This window comes from Budorcas taxicolor, chromosome 22, assembly GCF_023091745.1.
Source record: "Budorcas taxicolor isolate Tak-1 chromosome 22, Takin1.1, whole genome shotgun sequence".
Lineage (NCBI taxonomy): Eukaryota > Metazoa > Chordata > Mammalia > Artiodactyla > Bovidae > Budorcas > Budorcas taxicolor.
Genome location: NC_068931.1, coordinates 42,194,955 through 42,220,248, shown reverse-complemented (window position 1 = coordinate 42,220,248; position 25,294 = coordinate 42,194,955). Strand labels below are relative to the sequence as shown.

The 25,294-nt window shown below is 38.2% G+C and overlaps 1 protein-coding gene across 1 annotated transcript in view; it reads right to left on the bottom strand.

Moving 5' to 3' along the window:
* Positions 1–1,646: 1,646 nt before the first annotated feature.
* The window catches only part of ANKRD12 (ankyrin repeat domain 12), a 60,229-nt gene continuing 36,581 nt past the window's right edge, over positions 1,647–25,294 (bottom strand). Inside the window, exons 8-12 of the mRNA XM_052660454.1 lie at positions 12,747–17,440; positions 7,812–7,910; positions 5,446–5,589; positions 2,968–3,063; positions 1,647–2,338 (exon numbers count right to left, since the gene is read on the bottom strand). Coding sequence (XP_052516414.1) covers positions 2,153–2,338; positions 2,968–3,063; positions 5,446–5,589; positions 7,812–7,910; positions 12,747–17,440 — 5,219 coding nt within the window. The 3' untranslated portion in view covers positions 1,647–2,152. The remainder of the gene's footprint in view (positions 2,339–2,967; positions 3,064–5,445; positions 5,590–7,811; positions 7,911–12,746; positions 17,441–25,294) is intronic.

Here is a 25,294-nt window from a genome sequence, read left to right as displayed (position 1 = left end):
TGTTTGGTTTTTCTCTTCTGCAGCTTGTTCTGTTTGGCTAAACAGTGATTTTTTTTTTCCCCCGTCCCCCATCTCTGGTTGAACCATCAGAACAAAATGCTGTATGAACTTCCCCTTCTTTTATTTTCTGTGACTTCAATGCTCAGTAATCTGGTTTTTTTACTTTTAGGCAAAAGTATAAACAAAATTTGCATTAATTTTTTCATATTAAAAAGTATTGCTTTTATAAATTAGCTTTTAATGTTCCCAGCCTTAATAAACTTAACTTCAACAAAACCAGTGCTTTAAAATCTACCCTGCCTTTCTTGGCCTCATTTATCCAATAAAAAAGGCCAAAATCTTTCATCTAAATTTCTAAAGACTACTACATCCAATCTTTATAATAAAGTCCTTGCACTGTGTATTTTTCACATGTGCTGCTTTATTGCGCATGCCAAGTACAGTATGAATTAAAATATAAACTGAAGTAAAAATTCAAAACCCCTAAGCTTAATATATACCTTTGCACTCAAAAACTTCAATTTTACATTCTTTCCCATTAGCTGGGACTTCCAACTTGCTAGCTGAATTTAAATCACTTTATTCCTTATATATTCTTTACTTCTACTGGAATAAAAAACATCCAGTATTATTTTATAATTTAAGAAGGTATTATGGAAAGTTCTGTAAATTTTATTTCATATACTTATGATCCATTTTACATATAACCTAATTTTCTTTCCAAAAATGTTTAATAAGTTTAGCAGCAGGTTTCAAATCTGAAATATTCCTGAACATTTAATTGATATCATGTTATAGGAGAAACTGGACTTTTTCTATGTATATTGCTAATTATTTTACTAAAAAACAGCATACCAAATCTTACTTTAATTATAAAATTCTGAAAAGTATATGTTTTGCATCTTGATACAAGGAAAAAATACAACATATTAATTTTGCATAAACATTGCAGAGGTCAATAGGAATATGCCCATTGCTTTTACTTATTGTGACTACCAAGTATTTCTTTCTTGAGTACTCAGTTTTTATTTAAAAGTGCAAAGGTTATTAAGCTTAAAACATTATATTTGAGCAATGTAAAAAAGTTTTACAATGATTTAACATGACCAATAAAATTTATTAAACATATTTACATATATTCACAGATTCTTTCATACTTGAGTATTAAAATAGACATTTACAATTTCAGAATTTTCATTCAAAGGCATTTTTTGGGGGGAGGGAAAATAGACTCTATCGTGAGATGAAGAAAGAGCTGTTTCTTTGCATGACTAATTCTAAATAAAATGTCCAACATAGTAAGCCAAAGGTCCTACCCTGGGAGACTGGTATGAAACACCTTACACTACCGCCAGGCATCACTGTGGAGAGGGTTAAATTATAGGAAGCATGCAGCTAAGTCACAGTCTCTACAATTCTGTGATGGTAACAAGCTAACGCAGACACGCATGCCTTATTTAAAGGTCCTGCTACCTCAACACACTATCACTACACTCCATACCATACAAACTACAACTTTGGTCCAATAAAACATTAGACAAAACAGTTTTACAATTATCTCTTTGTATATGTTTTGACTACCAATCCCTTTGTATACATTTTGACCATTAATTACAAGATTTACATCTGCACAATATGTATAAAATAAGTTATTAAAAAGGAAGACAATATTAAAACTTTCGAAAAGAAAGCTATACAATTAACTTACAGATAAAATAAACTGAAGAAATTTTGTGCCAAGTTTTCCTTCCACATTAGAAACTGCGCCTTTTAGTTTGTTGATCTATCTTAGCAGACTGTGACAGAACCTGAACACCCGCAGTCACCTCGTACACAGAGCGCTAACAGCTTCCAGCGCCATTAGCAGCCCCTCTGCTCCCTACTCAACTATGACATCTGCCAACGGGCTCCAATGTGAGTCACCTTCCACCAATATAAATAGTAGTTTTCAGTTAGAAACTGCTTGGATCTAAGATCCAAAATAATTCTTTTCGTTTTTAATAAAATGACAGTGTTTACTACATCACCAACTTTAGTTGAACTTTACTAACAATTGTGAAGGCATAATATCGTATTTTTGTCAAAAGGCAGCATTCCACAGCGTAACTCTTGAGCCTCATTTGTTTAAGACACCATCAGGAAGTAACGGCTGCTATATAGGAGTCAATTCAAAGTCATCGTTAACATCAACCAGGGGAACGTAAAACTCCTGAATTTCATAGATGCTGATAGATTTATAGGTGGCAGGATCAAGTTCCTGGAGTTTGAGCTGCCATTCTAACCTCTGGACGGCATTTAAAGCTGCAGCTTCATGCTGTTGCCTCATTAAAAGACAGGTCTATTTAAGAGAAGAGAAGAATTGATTATTTATTAGAAACTGCTTTGTTTAAAAAAATTAATCTCATGCATTGTTTCTTTAGGGAGCAAGATGGATATACTAGGGTATGTGAAGTTTCTGAGTTACGTCCATTTCTGGTTTACCCTGTCTTATATCTGTATCCATACACCAAACCTTTCTGGGCCTGTGACTTTATACTCATCTAACAGACTTCAATTTGAAACTGTTCTTTCAAGCAATAAAATTTCAAATTGTCAGAAGAATTATGAAAATCTAAGGAAGAGTGATTTTTAAAAATAATTCAAGCCAAATAATTTTCTTTACAGACTACTGGCAAAATAACATTTCTTCTCTCTCTGTTCTTCCCCTCCTCTTGTACAAAGGATAACAAGCACGAAGACCCCCTTTAGAAACAGCTTTTTCTGTGGCAGCTGCACCTTTGATACTAAACTGGACTCAAAAAATGCGGGGTGGGGGTCCTTTTCTTCATTTATCTTCCAAAGTGAGAACAGCATGAGGACTCACAGCTTACCATCTTTCGTTTCCTAACCACTCCTCTATCACACAGCAATAGTTTCTGTTGATGAAGGGGAAGCATCCAGTTAAAGTGAACTTCTAAACATACATACCTTTAATTTGTCAAATTTATCATCCACATCTTGTAACCATGACATGAACTGTCTTGCATTAAAGCGATCCCTCACAGAAGTTTTACTGTCATCAGACTGAAACAGTAAAAATAATTGGATATTACAAAATAAAATAACCTACTTTAAAAAATCTATATGCCACTGTATCTTTTTATAGTATATTTTACTTTTAAAGGAATGATGAAAGTATATTTCAAAAAAAGATAACATCTAACTGAGTATTTAAACAGGCTGATAAAATATTTCCATACTGGGCTGATTAGTTATTAGAATTATTAGGATGTTGAGTTTAGTAAGTAATTAAAGAGAACCCTACTGCTATGTGAGTCAAAACGTCTCAAAAAGGCATGTCATATGATGTATTAAATGCCTGTGACCTTCTTAACATATAACTGATCATGAAACTCATTTTAACGTGACAGTTGGTTCAGACCTGGTAAACAATCTGCCTGCAACTCAGGAGACTCGGGTTTGATCCCTGAGTGGGGAATATCGCTGGAGAAGGTAATGTCAGCCCACTCCAGTATTCTTGCTTGGGAAGAATGGCCAGAGGAGTCTGGAGTGCTGCAGTCCATGGGGTCGCAAAGAGTTGGATGCAACTGAGCTACTAACACTCTCGCTTACCACACGTTGGGAGGAAACAACACCACGGTCGCAGACAGGGCTCTGGGGCTGGTGCTTCTCCCAGGACTGATTCCTTTTTTTAGGACCTATTCTTTGGAGAGTTTATACGGAAATACTATACCGACTCTTAGTAATACCAGTTTTGGTATTTCTTTAAGATAGGCAATATTCAAAGGTCAGCGTTGTATCCTATTGTGTAATCTCAAATTGATTATATACTCCTTCAATTTTCTATTCTGTAAATGGGGTTAAGAGCATCTCTTTACATATTGTTTGAGAACTGACTTGTGAAGGCCTCATTCTAATGCCCAGGCAACAGGCAGCACTGGGCCCACCAGGCAGCTGCCTCCATAACTGCCCCACCCAACCTGACCACCAGCACCACTACAGGGGTAACCAGGCCTCAGACAGTCCCACTACCACACTGTCCACATTCTGACCTGTGACCACTTTTGCCCTGGTCTTCAGGAAAGATGTGTTGACCATTTTAAAATGTATCATTCAATGCTTTTTAATATTACAAGTTTATCTGGAAAATGAAGAGGTCTGAAAAGAGAATAGCCTACCTAAGCAAGTGGACTTGTTCCTTAGACCCTCTGCAGCTCTGTTCACCTGGACAAGCCTGCTCCTCAGTTGAGAGAGACTGTCTATCAACTGTAAGGCCAGCCGTACAAGGACAAGCAACAGGCCCACAGTCGTTCTCAAGATAATGACTACGTTCTTCTGTTGACTGTGGCGTGATCCTTTTTAGTCTCTGATCATTCTGGGTTTACTAGGAAAATTCACTTCTTTTCAGAAATTCTCTTTATGACCCATCTGGGACTCCTTTTTTTCTTTTTAAACAGACGAGAAAAATAAAGCCCAGAAAGAACTAAGTAATTTTCTCTGTAATATACTGTGTATCCTTTGTGTTTCTATGGTTGGCCTGATTTAAAACAGCATTTCCCAGGACTTCCCTGGTGGTACAGTGGATAAGGTATCTGCCTGCCAATCCAAGGTACATGGGTTTGATCCCTGGTCCAGGAAGATCTCACAGGCTGCAGGGCAACTTAGCCCTCGAGCTGCAATTATTGAAGCCTATTTGCCTAGAGCCCATGCTCTTCAACAAGAGAAGCTCCCACCATGAGAAGCCTGTGCACTGCAACTAGAGAGTAGCCCTTACTTTCTGCACTAGAGAAAGCCTGTACATAGCAATGAAGACCCAGCACGGCCAAATAAATAATTAACTTTTTAAAAAACCCCAGCATTTCCTAGTCTTTTTTGGTGATGATCCTTCATTGTCTTGTGTTGATACTTTTATATTCTCTTATGACGGGTGAATTTCATTCTGGTTTATGAACTACAAAAAAATTCTGATGACTGATGTCTGGTTCCGGATTCCTGAAGTTTATATGTGGCATTACATGTTTTCAAACTATAGGTACAGTTTCCCATAGTTCTTTTAATTTATCCCAACAACACCCAAGATACAAATAAAGCCTGGTCTTCTCTCAGCACTGACTCAACCCGGGTTCCACCTGCCAATTTTTTTTAGCTTCTAGCTTTAAGCTTCCCAGTTGCTCGAAGGTCAGGATCGGGGTATAAAATCCATGACAGAAACAACTTACAAGTTATCTATAAAATGAGGCTATCTTAAACACACATGTATCTGTTCTGTAATTGTCTTGATTTAATGATATAAACCTGACGTTCAGAGGGCCAGGTGATCTGGAAGTGCTTCACTCATTTTTGCCTTTGTGCTCTACTGACTGTTGAACTCAAGTTTGTCCTGAGGATACCAACTACCAGAGGCGCTGCTGTCCTAGGGGCACTGAGGCAGCAGGGAGACCTTACCTGGGCATCCAGGGGCACGCTGTACACTTCTGCGTCCAGGAGAACTGTGCATGCGCTGAATGGCAGTGTCTGATTTGCCAGTGTCCTTGCAGCTCTGTAATGAACCCGAAGAACCTCCTGTTCATTGGATACAATGAGTTTTTCCTAGTTGAACAAAGAATTAAAAAACAAAAACAAAAACTCTTCAACCACTTGTTTTAAAAGAAAAAAAAATCACTTAAAATGTTAAAAGAACTTGAATCTCAGAGAAGTTTTTCCTTCATAGTAAGGCTGAGAAATTTGAGAACTCTGAGAATTCTAAATTCTCAGAGAATACTCTGAGAAAAGTAAATTTTCTTTCCAAAATTGGCAGTCTCTTTAAAAATGATCTTCTGAAAGTGTACAATGATGGCTTTCATTAATAACATACAGTCATCTGCTGGTATCTGTGGGGGATGGGTTCCAGGATCTTTGTGGATACCAAAATTCATGGATGTGCAAGCCCCTTATATAAAATGGCATCATATTTGCATATAACCTACACACATACTCCCATATACTTTAAATCATCTTTAGATTACTTACAATACCTAAGACAATGTAAATGCTAGGTAAATTTGCCAATATGTGGCAAAATCAAGTTTTGCTTATTAGAACTTTCTGGAATTTTTTTTCTTGAGTATTTTGATCCATAGTTGGTTGACTCCATGAATATGGAACCTGTGGATATGGCAGGCTCACTGTATTTACCAAGATGTTCAATTGTCACCACTTAACTCCAGGACATTTTTGTCACCCCAGGAAGAAATACCCCAGGCCCACCAGCAGTCACTCTGCATTCCCCTTCTGCCCCTGACAACCTCAACTCTACTTCTGGTTTCTATGAATTTACTTGTTATGAACATTTCATACAGGTGACATCAAACAGTGTGTGGTCTTTTGTGACTGGCTTCTTTCATGTCACGTTTTCAAGGTTCATCTGTGTTGTAGCACACATCACTTCCATTCATTTTTACATTTTATTTATCTATTCATCAGTTGATGGCTCCTTTGGGACACAGTGAATAAGGCTGCTATGAACATTCATGCTCAGTTCTTTGAATGTGTATTTTTATTTCTCTTGGGTAAATAACTACGAGTGGGATTGCTGGGTCATATGGTAGGTTTATGTTTAATTTGTTGACAAACTGCCAAAATGTATTCAACAGCAAACTCTGGGAGTTGGTGATGGACAGGGAGGCCTGGTGTGCTGTAGTCCATGGGGTCACAAAGAGTTGGACATGACTGAGTGAATGAACTGAATTGATTTCAACAGCAGTTGTGTCATTTTATGTTCTTGCCAGCAAGGTGGAAGATTCCAGTTTTTCAAACCCTTGCCAACATTTGTTATTATCTGTCTTTTTATTATATGCATTCTAAGTGTTCTGAAGTGGTACTCCATCGTGGTGGCATGGTGGCTGCTTCTCTTCTGTAACAGCAAGGCATTTGTAACGTGGCTACATGCACAGATGAAATATACCACAAGCTTGTGGCTGAAACAGCTACTGATGTGGGTTATACACGCTAACTTCTTTCTGCTAACAAACTGTTCACTGATGTGGGTCATGCAGTGTTGTAAGTTGTTTGAGTGCATCTTTATTTGCTTTTCTATTTGTAATACTATAAATTTATTTCATTCATTTACAAACATCATTTTGAGCAAAGGTTTTATATTGGAATCCATGGCACAAAAAAGGTTAAGAACCTCTACCCTAGGGAATCAATCATGAATGAAGAAATTACATACAAGGTTTTGCTTGTATAAGAATCTATGTGTATGTCTGTAAAGAAAGGTCATAACTTATATCACATTTTCAGAAAGTCCCTGACTGTCCCAGAAGAGATATAGAAGGTAATTTATTATTTTTATCAATCCCAGTTACTTTGATGATTTCTATAAATAGATAGGTTTGTTCTCTTGTCATTTCATGCCAAAACTAACCACCAGAAACTGGAATACTAAAGCAGACCGAAAAGACCACGGAGCACAGCCTCAGTATGATTCTGTACCATGGCAGCTGGTACCAAGCAACAATCTCAGAACTGGGAAACCCATCTGTCTATACAGGAATTCACTGCTACTGGCCTGCAGATCCAGCAAATGACACTGAGAAATTTTAAGAGGTTTCTGTTTATCAAATAAATACTGAACATAAATTGTAATACAGGAATGGCTGTCCAAAAATAGGCTTAAAAATTCTCCATCTTATTGCAGAAGAACAAAAATAAAATCAAGCCATTTCCCAAAATGGTTCTAAATAAGGAAGATTCACTAATAAAAAACTGTAGGCCATCATAATCTGTTAAAACCGTTATTTTTTGCATAAGTGAATTTAAACATTTCTTACCCTTTCAATACTGTGCTGCAAACGTAGTTTCATCCTGACAACTTCCTGTTGTCGAAAAAGCTCTTTAAGTGGATCTGACAGTGAAGGTGGGGGTGTAATCTAATTTAAAAAAAAAAGTTGAAAATTAGATTAATTAGATTTCATTTACAATAATCAGCTATTTCTATAAACTTAAACCTTTTTAGTGCAGAACATAATGAAAACATGAATTCTTACGTTCTTTGAATTAAATAACACAGTAAGTTTCAATTTCACAACTGGTTGTTACTTTTCAATTTCAACTCTTTGAAAGAAAGCAAAACATCACATATTTGAAATGCTCCGAAAGAAAGCAAAACGTACACATTTTACCTCTGAGGCCACAGCAAATCCCAAACAGCAAATCAGGATGGAGGGAGTTGTTTGCCGCAGAGACACGTTTTAGAGCGTCAGTATGTGACAGTTCACAGACAGGGAGGAAGGAATAACAAACACACAAAAACACCACACAAACAGTCCTAAAGATGACGGCAGTCTGAGTGTAGAGTAAGTAAAGTCTCTCTGTAGACATGATAAAATCCAAACACAAAACTGGAGTCTTCTATTTAGTGAATTAACTTTTTTAAAAATAGATGAAACTGTCTTCTAATAGAGCTGTGGTTTTCAAACTTCATTACAAATGTGATACCTCACTTTGTCTATCCAATCTCCAAAGAGCTTATGGTTAGTTCACCTCTGATTTGATCATTATCATGAACTGTGCTTTTTGACAGATGCTGGAGCTTAAGAAAGCTGACTTAGTCTCAAGCACACTCTTGAGCATTAATACAGAGACACCCAAGTATGGCAGCAACTGTCTGTGATCCCTGCATATTCTCCCTCTGCCCCCAGCTTTTAATAACTATCAACATACTAGAGTGAAGAAACAAAGGTTTCTCAGAACATCCTTGCACAAAGCAATAACTGTGGGGGACTCTTCTGGCAGGGGCACAAGGAGATACTGACACTCGGCTGCAGGGACAGTGTAGTGCCTACCATACCTGAAACACTTGCCAAAGATGCAAAACTGGACCTAGTCAAGACTCTGTTCATAAACAGTAAACAGTGTAACACCACTAGGATTCAATCAGTTGAGTCAATGCAGACTATTCTATAAAACACCTTATTGGGGCTGCTCATTTTTCAGGTCTCTAATTATACATTTGTGTCTTAAAACTTCTTTAAATTTAGTAAGAGGCAAGAGTACAGTTTGGTGCTATTACTTCAGTTTTGAAAAGCCACACAGGTGATCCTTCAAGTGGCACAGAGAAAACACCTCCTTTGAGACTGGAGTGTCAGAGAAGGCTTCTCTGAGAGGGTCATGCCCGAGCTCCACCTTAAAGGAAGAGCCAGAATAAAGAGTTCAGAGAAGTTAGTTGTGGGGGAAAAGAGACAGAAGGGAGGGAGCTAATTCGCATAGGAGAGAACAGTACGATCACCTGCCTGAGACAAGCAGTCTGGTGTCAGGAGGCACCTACAGGCAGGCCTGAGTTCCTGGAGCATCAAGAGTGAGAGCAGAGGGCAGCATGGAGAGAGCAGCAGGGCCCAGTACTACAGGCTGTAGTCTACCCTGCACACACTGCTTCTCCAGGCATGACTCACAGGACGCTGGGTCCACAAACATGGTTTACAGGAAATGGTCCGAGAACAAGTGAGGTTGGGAAACACTGTATGGATACACACACACATAAATATACTTATTTACATATCTCATAATTAACAAACTAAATTTTAATAGTTTTAGAAATCCTACAGTGAAGAAATCTATCTTTTGATTAAATGATGTTTCCCAAACTTATTTAGTCATGAAAAATAACCCTCTTTCTCCACTGAAGAAGGTATTTAAGTAACATGTTGTGGAACACATATTATGTGTAACACATTGGGGCAAATTTTATATGTAATAGGGAACCAGGGAAAGGTCTTAACAGCTCACAGCTGTACTGGAGAACAGCTACTGAGGGACACGACTATAAGCAAGGAATGAGGAAATCAGGTCACTGGTGCACTGGGGTGAGAGGGGGAGGCAGAGAAAGGGATGGGGTCTAAAAATATGGGTGACTGAGGATAAAAAAGAGGGAGCAGCTGAGGACTCACAGGTCTTTCAGCACTAGGACTGGATGGCTGCCAACAGAGACCACAAGAGGGGACCCGAGGAGAGAGAAGCAAGTTAGGGGCAAGTTCAGTGCTGAAATGTTGAGTAGACCAGCTAGTATAAAAGATGCCAAGGAGAGAGGTTTGTACAGAATATACAAATCTGGGAATTCTCAAAATACATCCATCTGTAGAGAAGGAGTATGTGGAGGCTTTTTGAGGATACTTTCCCCCTGCTTTTTCCTCATCTTGTCCTATGCTGTGGGACATTCAGAAGACATCCAGAAGCAGGTAGAACACAGTTACGGAAGTCAGTAGTGTATTCAGGGTTGAAGACAGAGGTAGGCATCATTCTCCAAGAGACCTGCAGTGTCCCAGCCCTTTATAAGATTACAGCTCAAAGGGAGGGGCAGGCCTGTAAACAGTTAACTGTAACATCCTGGGTAGGTCTGAGGAAGATACAAGCAATTCTGTTCCGACAAGATCCTGCCCAGAGTGACATCACAGCTCACACGACGACGGAAGAGAGAAAAATGGCCCTGACGAAGACAGCATTCCATGTAGAGCGAACAGCATGGCCAAAGGACCCAGGCAGCGAGCAGAGACTCCACAGGAGAGGGGGCTCAGTGTGACTGAAAGGCTGAGTGACTCGGACAAGTGGTGAGATGATGAAGCAGGAGTGGGGAGATGGGTCAGGCTGCTGTGCTCAGATGTGGGTTTTTATGTGTGGCCAATGGCGAGCCAGCTAATCACAGCTGAGATACTTCAATAGGGAAACAGCTTTTTATTGTTTTTAAAGCGACAGAAATTTAATAACAAAAGGAAAGTGCCAAAAGAAAGAAACTAGGAGAAAGAAGAAGTGGAAAAGTTGCTGCAATGCTGAAGTGAGAGATACTGATGAGGGCCCTGGGACAGGCAGCAGAGAACATCGAGTCCTCAGATCTAAGGGATAGAACCAGGTTAACTGATGGGTTTCTACTGTGGTGTCATCACCAATAAATAACGTGTTTGTCAGGGAGTGGGTGGGGGGGTCCTGTTTCGAAGTCTGAGGTTGGAGTGGGTGCCGTTAGACCTGCCTTCTGGAAACAGAGAGTTGGGTGGCCAAAGCACCGCAGCAGCTCAAGATAACCATCACCTCCCCCAGGCCAGGGCAGGCTCCCAACCAGAGGCTCCCACAGGTGCAGGCAGTCACTGCACTCACCTCAGGGCACCTGCCTACTCTCAATTCCACTTCCTTCACACATGCAGGCACAGCTCCTGACAACTCCCACCTATGACGCTCCTGGAAAACCCTCAGGGTCAGCATACTGGGGAACCAAGCCTGGGACATGTGCCTGAGGTCATTTAACTGACTGCCCAGGAGGCACGTGCCATCTGATTCTAGAGATGACGTGGCTCGACAGGACATTTTGGGACTAACGCTGCTGAAACCACAGAAAGAGACAGGAGCTCACTGACTGAAAAATTAACTCCTAGAGAACCTTGATGTTTAAGGGGTTAGTACAAGAGTATTCTTGCCTGGAGAATCCCATGGACTGAGGAGCCTGGTGGGCTACAGTCCACAGGGTCGCAGAGAGTCAGACACCACTGAGCAACTTCACTCACTCACTCACTCACTCACAACAGTCATAAGAAGACAGAAAAAGATTAGTGAGGTAAGAGAACCAGAAGAGCACACCATCATGAAAAACCAGGGAGGGGAGGAGTTTATGAAGAACCAGATGGTTATGAAGTCGAATGTGACAGAGAGCAAGCAGAAAGAAAAAGGGAGAGGTCAAGCAATGAGTCAATTCGGAGCTCATGGGGGATCTCTGCCAGTGCACACACAGTGAGAGTGTGAACAGGAAGTAACACAGAGGGGACACTGGGCACAGATCACTAAGGTATGGTGTGAGATCACTCACTAGGCATGACCAAGTGCCACAAGCAAGGGATAACTTTTTTCTCCATAGGACGAAGGAGACCCAAATATGTTCAGTTGATGGGTAACGGCCAGTGAAAAGAGAAACTGTAAAAATATAGTAGCAAGAAGTGTTCTCATAGAGGAAGGTTCCAAAGAAGGCTGGAGGGAATGGAATCAAAAGGATAAGGAAAGGAGTTACCCTTCGGAGAAATAAAAGCATTAACTCCTTATGGTTGAAAAAAGCAGCGGGTAAAGAACACAATATCGAGGACCAGTGTTGTTCAGTAAGGCAGCACAGACCACATACGACTCCTGAGCACTGACTGATGCATGGCTGGTCTGAACTGAGACGTACTGCAAGTCAGCCTGGTTTCAAATACTCAGCACCAAATATTTACCTATGTAGACTATCTCAAAAGCTCTTCTATACTGATTATATTTTGACATAGAATTGTGGATATATTGGCTGAAATATTAATTTCACCCATCTCCTTTTACTCTTTAAAACTTCAAAAGTAAAATCACTCAGTTGTCTTCTACTCTGCAACCCCATGGACTATACAGTCCATGGAATTCTCCAGGCCAAAATACTGGAGTGGATAGCCTTTCCCTTCTCCAGGGGATCTTCCCAACCCAGGGATTGAACACCGGTCTCCCACATTGCAGGCAGATTCTTTAACAGCTGAGCCACCAGGGAAGCCCAAGAATACTGGAGTGGGTAACCTATCCCTTCTCTAGCGGATCTTCCCGACCCAGGAATCAAACTGGGGTCTCCTGCATTGCAGGTGGATTCTTTACCAACTGAGCTATCAGGGAAGTCCCCCCATTAAAATGCGGTTACTAGAAAACTGAAGACTACACGTGACCTTCATCACATTCCTACCAACAGGGTTCTCAGTGTATCAAGAGAGGCTACTTACTGTGGGTATGCAGATCTTGCTTAAGGGGTTTCCGTCCAGGAGATATGACCCATTAAATGTCACGTATTCATCGTAATACTGAGGTGCCTGAGGGATCACACTACATAACAACTTGCGCTTCTCTTCAATCTTTTTTCTTATGTGCAAGTATTCAAAATAGGGATTTGCGCGCTCTGAGCTGTATGGCTGGATCTCATCGAGCTTCAGCGAGTCCACAATGGCAGCCAGGGACTGCTGGGTTTTCTCTTTTGCTTGCAGCAGAGACGGACTCACTTGCACTGGCTGAGGCACCCGAGACACTTTTCTTTTCCGCGGGTGGTGAATCTGAGGGTCGTCCTCCTCAGTTAATCTTATTCTTCCTCGAGGGGACGCAGACTCACTGTCTTTGTCTGGCAACAGTGCACAGCTGGCCAGAAGCTGCTTGCTTTGACTGGCTCCTGTGTTTCCTTTGTTTCTGGTCATCCTCTGAGGGATCTGGTTTTCAGGTTTATCATCTTCAGCACTTTCCTCTAGTTCTACTTTAACTAAGTGTCCGTATTTATGCATTTCTGGTGGAGCCAATGGCTGTGGATGGTTCTCCAGACTCGATAAAGTACTCTGTTGTGACTCCTCATCCTCGATGGAAAGCAAACACTTCTCACTTTCAGGACAATGTTTTGGATTATCTGGTTCACTCAGGTTTCCTTTTGGCACTCCTGCATTCATTTCACATAAATCAGAATCACACTTATCATTTAAATGAGTCAAAACCAAACTCTCCAGTTTGTTTTCTTTTTCATGTGAAGCATCCTGAGTATCAGAAGTGCTTTTTTCAGCCTCATGGCCACTGGAAGACTTAAACATTAGCTTGCTAAATGCGTAATGAGGATTTGGCTGGGAAGACCCGTCACTTCCATTAAAGTCCTTTTCTGATGTCAATACTGGCAAAGTACTAGCTTTCTCAAAATTTGGTGATGCTTCTTCAACAGTGCTTTCAGAGTACACTGGGACAAAGGCATCTGTCTTCTGAACGTCTGTTAGGACAAAAGTATTTTCCATATCTTTTGTAGGTTCAGTATCAGTATCCAAAACAGAACTGATCATTTGAATTGCATTTTTCTGCTGTAGAATACCTGGTTCTTGAGTGGTGACATAGGACAAAGAAGTATGTCTGGAAATAGATTCAGCATCTGAAAGTGATTGGCTGTGAGAAGAGCAAGGTTGCTGGGAAGGGACAAAGGACGCTGGATCCTGAGCACAAGTGTTTCCTGGCAATTCAGTCTGGTGCACGGACACAAAATCAATATTCTGTTCTCTCAATACTTTGTTTTCAGGATTACAAAAACCCTGAACAGAAGAATCTTGATCAGGTGCAGCAGAATTTGGGCAGCTAAAGTCCCCGGTGTTTAACGACTCCATCTCCCATGACTTACTTTGGATCACACCAACCTGATTAGAGAGCTCTAAGTGCACAGGACTGCCCATCAGCATGCCCATGGGAGCAGTGCCCTTGATGACATTTGTATCAGCAGAATTATATTTGCTGTTTATAGATCTTGTTGGAGAGGCTGCAAAACTGGAATGTATGTTAGACACGCTCAAAAGTTCTCTTTCAGGCACGTTGGAAGATACCTCAGATTTGGGAGAAGGACAAATATCTCTTGGCACAGCTGAGCCATCTTGACTGCTCTCTTCTGATATTGTTTGGAATTGCTTTGTATGCTCACAAATGACAGAGGGCATGCTACATCTTCGGGCTTCTGCAGCTGATCTCCCTTCATTTGTAACTAGTTTAGCATCTTCGACAGAAGATGCCCGGAGATGGGAAGTCAGAAGCCTGCTAGCATACGATGCTTTAATCCGCTCTGATAGGTCAGTCAGGCTATCTAGCTCCCTGTCATGAAGGGCAGGAGATTTGGCAACTGGCAAAAACGGTGACTGGGAAAAGGACATTTGAGAATCCGAACCCTCTAACATAAAATCTGAGTCATACTCAACTGGAGGCCTTGGGGTTGTCATTGTAGTAAGGCAGGAATCTTCTGAGCTAGCCACTGAAATCATGGAGACAGACCTGGAGCTGAGACCTGGCTTTTCACTTTCTGATCTAGGAGACCTGTTCAAGCTATTATCTGAAACAAAGGATGACTTGCCTAAACTCATTGTATTTTTGGTGTCCACAGATTGGGATCTATTACTTACAGCATCTTTACAGTGTTTCTCCTTAGTGTAAGTATCAGTCAACTCAGAACTCTTTGATCTAGTAAGTTCTTTATTTTTGGACTCAGCCAGTGCATGCTTTGTTTTTTCTTTATCTTTTACTTTAAGTTCTAAACAATTGCGATTTCTCAACCGTTCCTTTTCTTTCTGCTTAATCTTTTCCTTGTGTTTTCTGTGCCACTGCTCTATTTCCAGGTCTTTAAGGCTTAGCATCCTTTCAAAGCTGGTCTGCATTAAGTCGTCATTCACGAGCCTCTTTTCTTTGGGCCGAGTATCTTTTGATGCTGGTGATGACTTAGGTTTAGGCTTATCTGCTTCAGATTTTAGTTTGAGTGAACTACTCAGTTGAATTTTATCCCTATGTTTGTCTCGTTCTTTATATCTATCTATATCTTTATCTTTTTTATCTTTTTCTTTTCCATCAGGAGTTCTTAAAGGTTCATCTTTTGTTTTTTCTTTGAGAGAGAAAGTTTTTTCATGTTGTGCTTTATTACTGTCTGTTATACTTGACTTTCTCTCTTCCTGGAAGTGTTTGGAATTACTTATATTTACACTGTCTCTAGATTTGTCCTTTTTATCTACCTCCCTATCTTTTTCTTTATTTTTGCTTTTTTCTGATTTAGAATAGTCACTACTATCTGATGGCTTGTTTTTTTTTTCCATCAAGTGCTTCTCTTTGCTCTCTGCTGGATGTCTCTCTTTCTCAGGTTTTTCTTTGTCATGTTTCCTATCCATCTTTTCTCTACTTTTATCTCTGTCATCGTTTTTTTTAATGGTAGTAATGTTTTTTAGCTTCTCACCTTCTCTATGGCATTTTTCTGTGTGATGTGAATATAGCTTGTCCTTTTCTTTTATTCTGTCGACAGAGTCACTAGGATCTAATCTGTCTTTCTCTGACTTATGCTCATGTTTTATCTTCTTCTCTTTTTCAGAATTTTTTCTGTCAGCCCTCTCAATGTCCCTATCTTTAGTTTGAAATCGTTTTTCAGATTTTTCCTTACTTTCTTTCATATGCTTTTCAATTTCTATTTCTTTTTCCCCTGAATGTAACCCTATAGTGTCTTCAGTGGCACTTACACCTAAAGAGCTGAATTCTGTTTCTTTATCTGTAAGTACATTCTCTCTCTCATCTTTTAAATCTTTTATTTTTTCCTCCCTAAAAGATTTCTCACTTTCCTTTTTAATCTTTTCCCGTTCTTCTTTAAAGTTTCTCTCTTTGGAGATATGCTTTTCCTTGGTTGATTTATCATCTTTTATGTTTTTCTCCAACTTTGACTTTTTTTCTAACGTTAGGGACTCATGTTCCATACTTAAAAATAGATCTTCAGTTTCATCACTTTTAAAAAAATTCTCTTTCCAAAACTCTCTATCAAATTCCACACTCCGTTGCAGCTCTTTAGAACCATCCCTACTTTTGTATTTTTCCTTTTCACCTTCAATTTCTTTTTTATGCTTTTCTTTTTCCCTTTCTTTATGTTTTAACTTATGTTTTTTTAATGTTTTACCCTCTTTATCCATTTTTTTCAGTGTGCAATCTGAATTTTCAAATGTTGGACTGTGATCATCATCTTTTATTTTGGCATTTGACTTTTCACCAAATTCTAAGTGGAAATCTTTATGATGTTTGTTTTTCTCCTTATGCTTACAAGATTTTACACTTGAACTTTCTGGCAAGAATTCAGATTCTATATTGTCATACCGAACAAGATCAGGCTGTAATGACATTTCAGAACTTCCTGGTGATAAACAGGTTTTAGAATGTTCTTGTTTTAGTGGTGTTGACTGCTTTTCACTGAGTCCACAAGAATGTTTGGGAGATTTACCACTGGAAATATGAAATAAATGTAATGAAGTATCATCTTTCGGGCTAAAAGATTTCCTAAAATTCCCCTCATCTCTGGTCTTATCTGAACAATCTAGTGCAGTATTAACTGTCAAGTTTGTTACTCTGGTATTTTCTTTCCCCTCTTTTTCTTGCTTCAGCTCTTGGTTCTCTTTATTTTTGTTCTGGTTCTTTAATTTTCTTTTAACTTTGCCTTTCTGTTTGTGTTCATTTGAAACTCCATATTCCTTTTTGGTTTGAATATCAGAATTTGATGTTTCAGGAACAGAACATGGAGCAGAACACTTTTTGTTCTGAAGAATTTCTTCATCTGAACTTTCAGAACTTGAATACAAGACCCTAGATGGCTTTTGTTTTTTACTTTTAAATGATTTAGGATAGAAAGCTTTTTCCTGTTTTGCAAATAAACTACTCTTTTCTACTTCAGATTCATTCTCTTTTCGCAGTTCTTTCCTAAGAATATGCCTGTCATCAATCATTTTATTTATTTCTTCTTCATCATCATCTTTGAACTCATACTCATCAAGGGCAGATGGAAGAGGTGCTTTACTGGGAACTATCTGTTTACTTTCACAGATGAGAGAGTCTTTCTCTGTCTCAGAGTCAATATTTTCATCAACGCTGGAAGGATTTACAGACTGAGCCTCTTCAGAATCTAGAATATGAAAAAGAAAATCTCCTGTTAGTCAAGAGACAACTGTCAGGAAAATAATACTGAGAGAAAAAACATAGCATATACAGCAAATACTTCAATTCTGAAAAATTTTCATATTTACATGTAAATAATACAATGAAAAAATATGTAAGAGCTTTGCTACAGTTTTGTGGAAAAGCTTCAGAGACTCTGCTTCAGTATGATACCTCATGACACCTGTTAAAGCACACAATACACTGGACATACTATAGATACATATATATTAAACTAACATTAAAATGAATGAACAATATAATTAAAACTCCAAAAGGGCTAGATTCAGGGAAACATTGGCTACTAATGTAAAAAAAAAAAAAAAAAAATCATTTTGTGGCCACGCTATGCGGCATGTGGGATTTTAGTTCCCCAACCAGGGATCAAACTGGTGCCCTGAAGGATGGAGACTTAGTCACTGGACCAAAAGGGAAGTCTCCTATAAAATTTTATATATATGTACATTTTCTTTTTTCCTGGACAGAGAATATTTAAGTAAAATTCTTTGATGCAGAAAAGATAAACAATCACTAACTTAAAAAGTTTAATAAAAATTAGTTTTATATGCTTCAGAACTTTTTACTACTAAAAGCATAAATGATCAAATGATTCCCATAAGGACAGAACTTGAATAAAGGTGAATGGTTGTAACTACACAAGAAACATGACTGTCAGCTTTACCACCAGTAAAAAAAAAAAAAAAGAAGAAATATATCCACCAATCACAAAATCAAGATTGTAACAGATAGACTGATATATACTTTGAAAAAAGCTACTTTATTCTTTAGTTCTTTTATAGATTTTTTCCTTCCTAGTTGGGCATCTTTTCTTAGCTGAAGTGTATGTTGTATGCATGGAGCCTCCAACGGAAAAGAAAACCCAGGCCTGTAAAATTAAAGAAAACTGAAGACTCTAACCAAAAGAGGAGAACATCAAACTTCACTTTTTTGGCTAAATATATAACAATATAAAGGTAATCAATTTATCTGAATACATCAAGTTTTCCCTAAAAGTGATCTAGCTCTCAAATATTGTTTACATGGAAATTCAAATTGCAGACGCCATTTTAGAGTGTCTGTAAGGTTCTGAGCACTGGACAAGAGCTCTGGAGAGATGTGGAGAAGATGTGGTAATATTCCAATACTATTAAGTGCCAACTGAGTGACAGTTATATTGACATGTGGAATTAAAAAGAGAACATTTTTAGAATGACAGTTGCTTGTAAGCATAACTCCATTCCCAGTTCTTAACACTGCAATACAAAGCATTAAACTGTAGAACTTCATGGTGCAAAAAAGGGAACAGCTGTTTTGGAAGTAGTATTTGTTCTACTCCTCAATTAAATAAATACAAGAATATGTACTTATATGACAGGTGTTATTTTCCTTGTTGGCACCTTATTTACAATTTGTTCTTGAGGACTTTTCTCCCCTTGCAGTTTTTAAGGAGTTATGTTTTATGGTTTGTATATAACTATTCTATTTATATTCTTTCCCATTAGCTAAGTTTAACTGGAACTGGGAATGATTTTTTCCCTTGTGTATTCCTTAACACCTCAAGTCGACACTAGAATCAATCTTAAGTAAACATTTAGTATGCTTCTCTAGGCACAAAGTGCTCAGCGGGAGGTGTGATGTGATGAAAAGAGCACAGCTCTGCAGAGTAACAGTGACTCAGCCTGATGATGGCTCAGATGGCTGCTGGTACCCGGTTGAAAGGGTGCAGGTACCCTTCTCCAGTCAGCACCTGGGAAAGGGGAGCAGACTTCTCACAGCAACAGCACTGAATATTAGGAACTTCAGGCAGACTTCAGGGTGTGAAAACAACTAATGTAACAAAAGGCAGCTCAAACACAGCATGTCCCATTTCATATACAGCTTTTTTTCATTCAATAGTTGCAGACATTTTCTTTTTAAGTTGCATTTTCTTTGTTACTGTTTTTAAGGGCTGCATGTTACACGGAGTTAATATATAATCATGATATACCATGATGACAGTGTGGAGTTATCCCGGGAGGAGGATGGCAGCCTGGCCCTGGCCACTGAGTTGCACCCGCCCACCAGGCTCGCTCCTCTGCGTGCGGGCTCTCAGTACTGCCAATCAGGACCCTGCATGGCTCTCCTAAAGCTGGCCAGTTTGGGACCCCAGAGATGACTCTATGTCTCTGTGATGCCATTCTGCTGGCAGACTAGGTTCAAATCCCGTTTCTTCCCTAAGGAGTCCTAAACCTTTTTTATTTACTTTACCCAGGACTATGGATAAAGCTGGTCTTGGAATTCTGGCGCAGTAGTAAAAACAAACATGTCTGCTCCACCTCTCTTAGGATAGTGAGAACTTCACATAAGAATCCAAATCCTCAAGCCCCTGTACTGAAAATGGCCATGGTCATCGTGATATGACACCATTTTCAATTTGTTTCCAACTTTTTTCATCTCTACTATTTATTTAGTTACTAGGTTTGAATTTGTATTTAGAACAGTTTACTGAATTATTTCTGATAAAAAAGCTCCTTTAAAAAATATTATGTTTATCATCTCAATTTTCTCTGGGAAATGAGGGAGACAAGTGAGAAATAAGCAATCATTAAAGCATTAAATTTTTCATTAAAGCATTTTGTTATCTGTGAAAAAGTGCTAAATAACAAAATATAAAACTTAATTGATTAAAAATGCAATACATTTGAAAGTCGTTCTTGTACATCTCAAGGCCTTATTTGGAAAATAAATTGAAATCATGGAGATGCAATAAGCAAAATCCAGATTTTGAGAAAAATTATCAGGCAAATGATTTTTTCAACAACAAAAAATTACAAGAACAAAAGAACAGAAGGGGATATTTACATGACACGGTGAATTCTCAAAATCGAATTCACACACTATGTGTACTATAATCTACTCCTTTCTTGATAAATTCTTCACAAATACCTCTGACACTTTGTTCTAAAATATGACAATTGCTCGTTGCTGTCACTTGGGAATTTTTCATCAAAATCTGAATCTTTGCATTTTCCCCTTAGACTTTTTTAACCTTGCACTTTAGTTGCGAATGAAATTTTAGGTTCAAAATAATTTTCATACAACGTTGAGCCTGAAGCTGCACCCATCTTCTCACAACAGCTTTTAAGAACAAGAAATCAGTCACTCTGACTCTGATTCTGTGCCTCTGATTCTGGGAGTTTGTAAAATTTTAAACAATCTTTATCCTTGAAGTCGTGATGTAACTTGATGTGGGGTTTTCCCTTTTCATGCTTTTTGTTTTTGCTTTGTACATTCCCCTTTGATCTATAAATATCTTTCTTCAGTTAAGAGACATCTTCTTCAACTAAAAAAATTATTTTCTTCCCAACAATTATTATTTAAAAATAATATTGGATATGCTGGGTACGGTTTTTTTTTAAACCATTTTTCTCATATTCCTAATGTACTTTTCAATGTTTTGTGTGTTGCCCTTCTCTTAGATCTCAAATTAGATCTTCAGCGATGTCCAGTTTATTATTTAACCCTATATGGAATGCTTACTTTCAGTAATGAAAAACATTTTGAATTTCAAGGACTTTCCTGGCCAACTTTTTCAAGGTGGCCTGTTAGGGTTATTGGATCGACAGCCCCCACCACTATCCCAGAGTCTCCAAGCGCACTGAGAACTTACCCTTCTGCTTCCTATGTAATTTTCATTCTCCAGATCAACTGTTGTGCTTGTTCATTTTGGCCCTTCTTGTTTGTCTTTCAGTTGATTTTCCTCAACTCACTGGATTTCTTTTCATACTGATAAAGGGAAAAACTGGTTTCTTCAGCAGTTTAATGGAGGACCTCTACAGCAGGCGTCCCCTGCATGTGCTCCTTGGTCCCTCTAACCGCAGTCTGTTGCTGAGAATGCGCCTGCAACAAGCTGACTCTGAACTTCAGAGCCCCCAGGGCTCCACTGGGAGGGATATTTGAGTTGTTGCTTTGCTCCGCAATACTCTACTAACCACAACCAGTATACCGAACCTGATTACATAAATATAACTTACGTTCTAGTCAAGGAAGTAACATTCGAAAAAAAACACCTGCATTTTAGGAAACATATCTTTACAGCTTCCATATCCCTAAATTGATTGTAAAATGCAGTCTAGAGACAGGAAAATAAAATATTGGGTAATTTTATACAGCTTATTCTAAATCTCCATTTCTAAAGCTCAATTTAAAATAAAATAAACCTCAATTTTCCTAAGTAAAGGTTAGTTATTTTAATTTTACTGTATAGGAAAAAAGTAGTCACGTTTAGTACATTTATTTGGAAGTAAGTATGCCATATGGGAATATATTTTCACTGTATTTCTACAGTAACAGGTACAGGTAAAGGAGTTACAACAAAGAATTGAGGGGTGAGCTGGGGAGAGAAGAGAGTATAATCAATAGGTGAAAACACTATGTCTAAAAGCAAAATTGACATAAAAAGTAAAACCAAGTACCCCACTACTCTGTACACTCCCTTAGTTATACATGGCCTTTCTATCAATGTATCAGTCACACAAAAATGAAGTCTATAAAGTATAAATTAATCAAGACTGTCCCCCTCTGAAAATATGACTGGTATCACTACAAAAAATTTGATGTCACTAAAGGAAACTGACAAAAATCACCCAGTCTCGGCTATTCCATCAATACGTGTGTGTGTGTATATATATATATATATATATGCATATATATATTTTTATATATATTACATGGAGGTCCTTTAAACCATGAGTAGGTAAAACAGGATGATATAGCTAAGGCTAAACTCATTTATTTGTATACATATATGTAATATTTTAAGTTAAAGGTCTTTTTTAAGAATTCTGCCCAAATGTACCCTTCAGAGAGTTTTAGTCTTAAATAGTCAGCAATATCTCAAGGACTAAAATAATGTGACAGACTCACTTTAAGTTGCTAGGCATTGGTAGAAATGCAGTTTATAAGACAAACCATCAAGCTAATATATTTTTAACAAAAAATCAATTCATTCTGAATTTGCAATAAGCCATTTTATATATGTAGGGCAAATACACTTAAAATTTCTTGATTGTATTTAGATAAACTTCAAAGAGAGATATTGAGATTATTATTTTATGTAACACAAAAATTTAAAGACATATTCATTTGCAGACATCCAAACAACATACTAGCTGCAGTCACAATTTCCCATGTATTTTTCTGATATATGAGCAAGTAAAAAATGTAGAACTATGCAATTTTTATAGACACTACTAAAGAGCAAATGCTTATAATATGGTAATTTAGGTACAATAATTTCTTTCCCTTTTTCTCCACTTAACAAAATTTGACAAATAAAATTTTAAAAAGACATTCAACCTTGAATTTAAAACTCTTAAGCTTTAGAGTTAGGTTGATATAATGAATCTACATAAAACGCATGATAAAACCTGTATTGATTTTAAAGTATTGGCTTTCAAATAAGAGAACTATAGAGGTTTTGGCTGTTTAAGGTTCAGGTAGAAGTAGTTGGTGATATTTAGAGAAACGTGTGAAGAGTTAAAATCAGAACTCTGTGTATAAAGTGTACCATATATATCACAAAACAGAGGAGAAAAAGCAGAGTATGCAAAACATGGTGACAGAATTTCTTTTAACTAATCACTAAAATCTTATTGCCTATTATGCTGTATGCTTAGCCCTCTGCACATCACATGCCTTTTCATTTCTTGTAAGCACCTATACCACAGTAAGATGGGTGAAGAATAAAAGTTGTTGAACACCAAGCACAGTGCTTACTCTATGTGACCTCTACCTGTAGTCTTTATGCTTTGAAGGTTAAAAGAAGCTTGTTTTAAAACTTCCTCAGGTGGGTCTTCCTCCTACTTACAGTTTAATTGTTAACATCACATAATCCATTTAATAAAAATTTCTGGTCTATTTTGACTTAAGTAATTGTTTTTTGAATCTCTTGATTTATTAACTGTTTTAATTCCATATCTGCATGAATGGTCATATTTTCATAGTTCCTGAAATATAAAACTGAGGATATGAGTTTAACAAATATGACAATATATTTAGAATAGTTACAATCTTTTAACATTAAGAAAATAAGGCTTTGAATTACTGGTCATTTTGTGTACTTTATAACACAGAAATGCACTCAGCAAACAGCAGAGGTAAACATATCACTGTCTTTTTAGAAACTTCTTAATCTGTCTCATGGTAGACTCTAAACACAGACTGCCTACTTATGATGGAGTATTTCCTTGCTTAATCCGAAGCATGCAAGTGAGCAAAGCTTATAGCAGTGGCTTAATAAACATGGCCAGATTACTGGCAGTGAAAGTAATGTAAGAAAAGGGTGAACAATTATTTTTAACAATGCCTGGCATTTTCAACTTTACCCACTGGGCACTTTGTTTACATAATAAAACAGGGTCTGCAAACCTGCAGCAGAATCTTGGGCAATTAATGAGTATAGAAAGCATGGGGAGGGGCACAGTGCAACACAGAGTCACCCACTTCTCTGGTACCGTAATTCTGGTTCAGGAGCATGGTCTAGTTCTCGGAATATGACTCAGCTTTCAGCAGGTTAAGTAAGTAAATGAAGTTGCTCAGTCGTGTCCGACTCTTTGCGACCCCGTGGACTGTAGCCTATCAGGCTTCTCAGTTCATGGGATTCTCCAGGCAAGAATACTGGAGTGGGTTACCATTTCCTTCTCCAGGGGATCTTCCCAACCTAGGGATCGGACCCGGTCTCCTGCATTGGAGGCAGATGCTTTAATCTCTGGGCCACCAGGGAAGATTCAGCAGGTTAGCAAGAAGCAAATATCTGTAGCAAATCCTATTATCAGATAGAATTTCTGTCAGGAAGGTAATATGGAATAAGATTGTGGAAAAAGGGCAGAGGTCAGGGGAAAAAACCACAGAATTATGCAGATTTAAGTGTTGTACACTTATATGCAAATCAGTTGTACTGACCAGGACATGAATTCCTCCAACAATATCATATATATCTGATGTGCATGACATAAAATGACTACTCAAGGAGGTTCATGAACTTGGGCCACCCTGCACATTATTACTAATCTGTGATGAAATGATGAAGTAACAGGCTTGTATCAGAGGAAATCAGCGACGTCACAAGCACACTCTGAGCTCATCGGACAGATACCTCTTGTCAGAGCATTCTCCTCTCTGATGAAAGAAGCCGTGCACTGGCATATATTCTGGCACAAGCTCTGTGCCCTGAGGACCTGACACTCTGCAGAACAGTGCCTCTGTGCAGCACTGTCACAAAGCACAACACCTAATGGGATAAGCCAAACTCTAAAATGTTTCCTACAGAATGCCTCTTTATCTACTCCAAATTTAAGTTCTGAAATCCACAACCAGTTATACTCTCTAACTTTGCAACACTTAAAGTGTATCTGTCACATGGATGACGTACATACAAAATGGGTAACAATGCTGTCAAGCTTTACATGTACAAATGTCTATGGGCAGTCAAATTAATACTCCATTAAATATTAATACATTCTGAATTTAGATTAGAGACGTTTAATCTGACAAGGACCTCATGTAAATTAAACAATAAATTTGGGTATTTTCATCAGTCTTTTTCAGCAACTTCAAAATCTTTGTATGATACTTACGGATGATTTTTACTGATGATTTTTAAATCATTCCTTGAGGGATTTTGATCAAGCAATAATTCAGGCACATTCACCATGTGGAAAATAAGTATGCTGAAAAATCAATACATAGCTGATGAACACATGAAACAGTATCAGTGAAAATAAAAAACGGTTCTAAAAGACGTGCTTTACTCTAATGAAACACGTAAGTTCAAATAAAATAC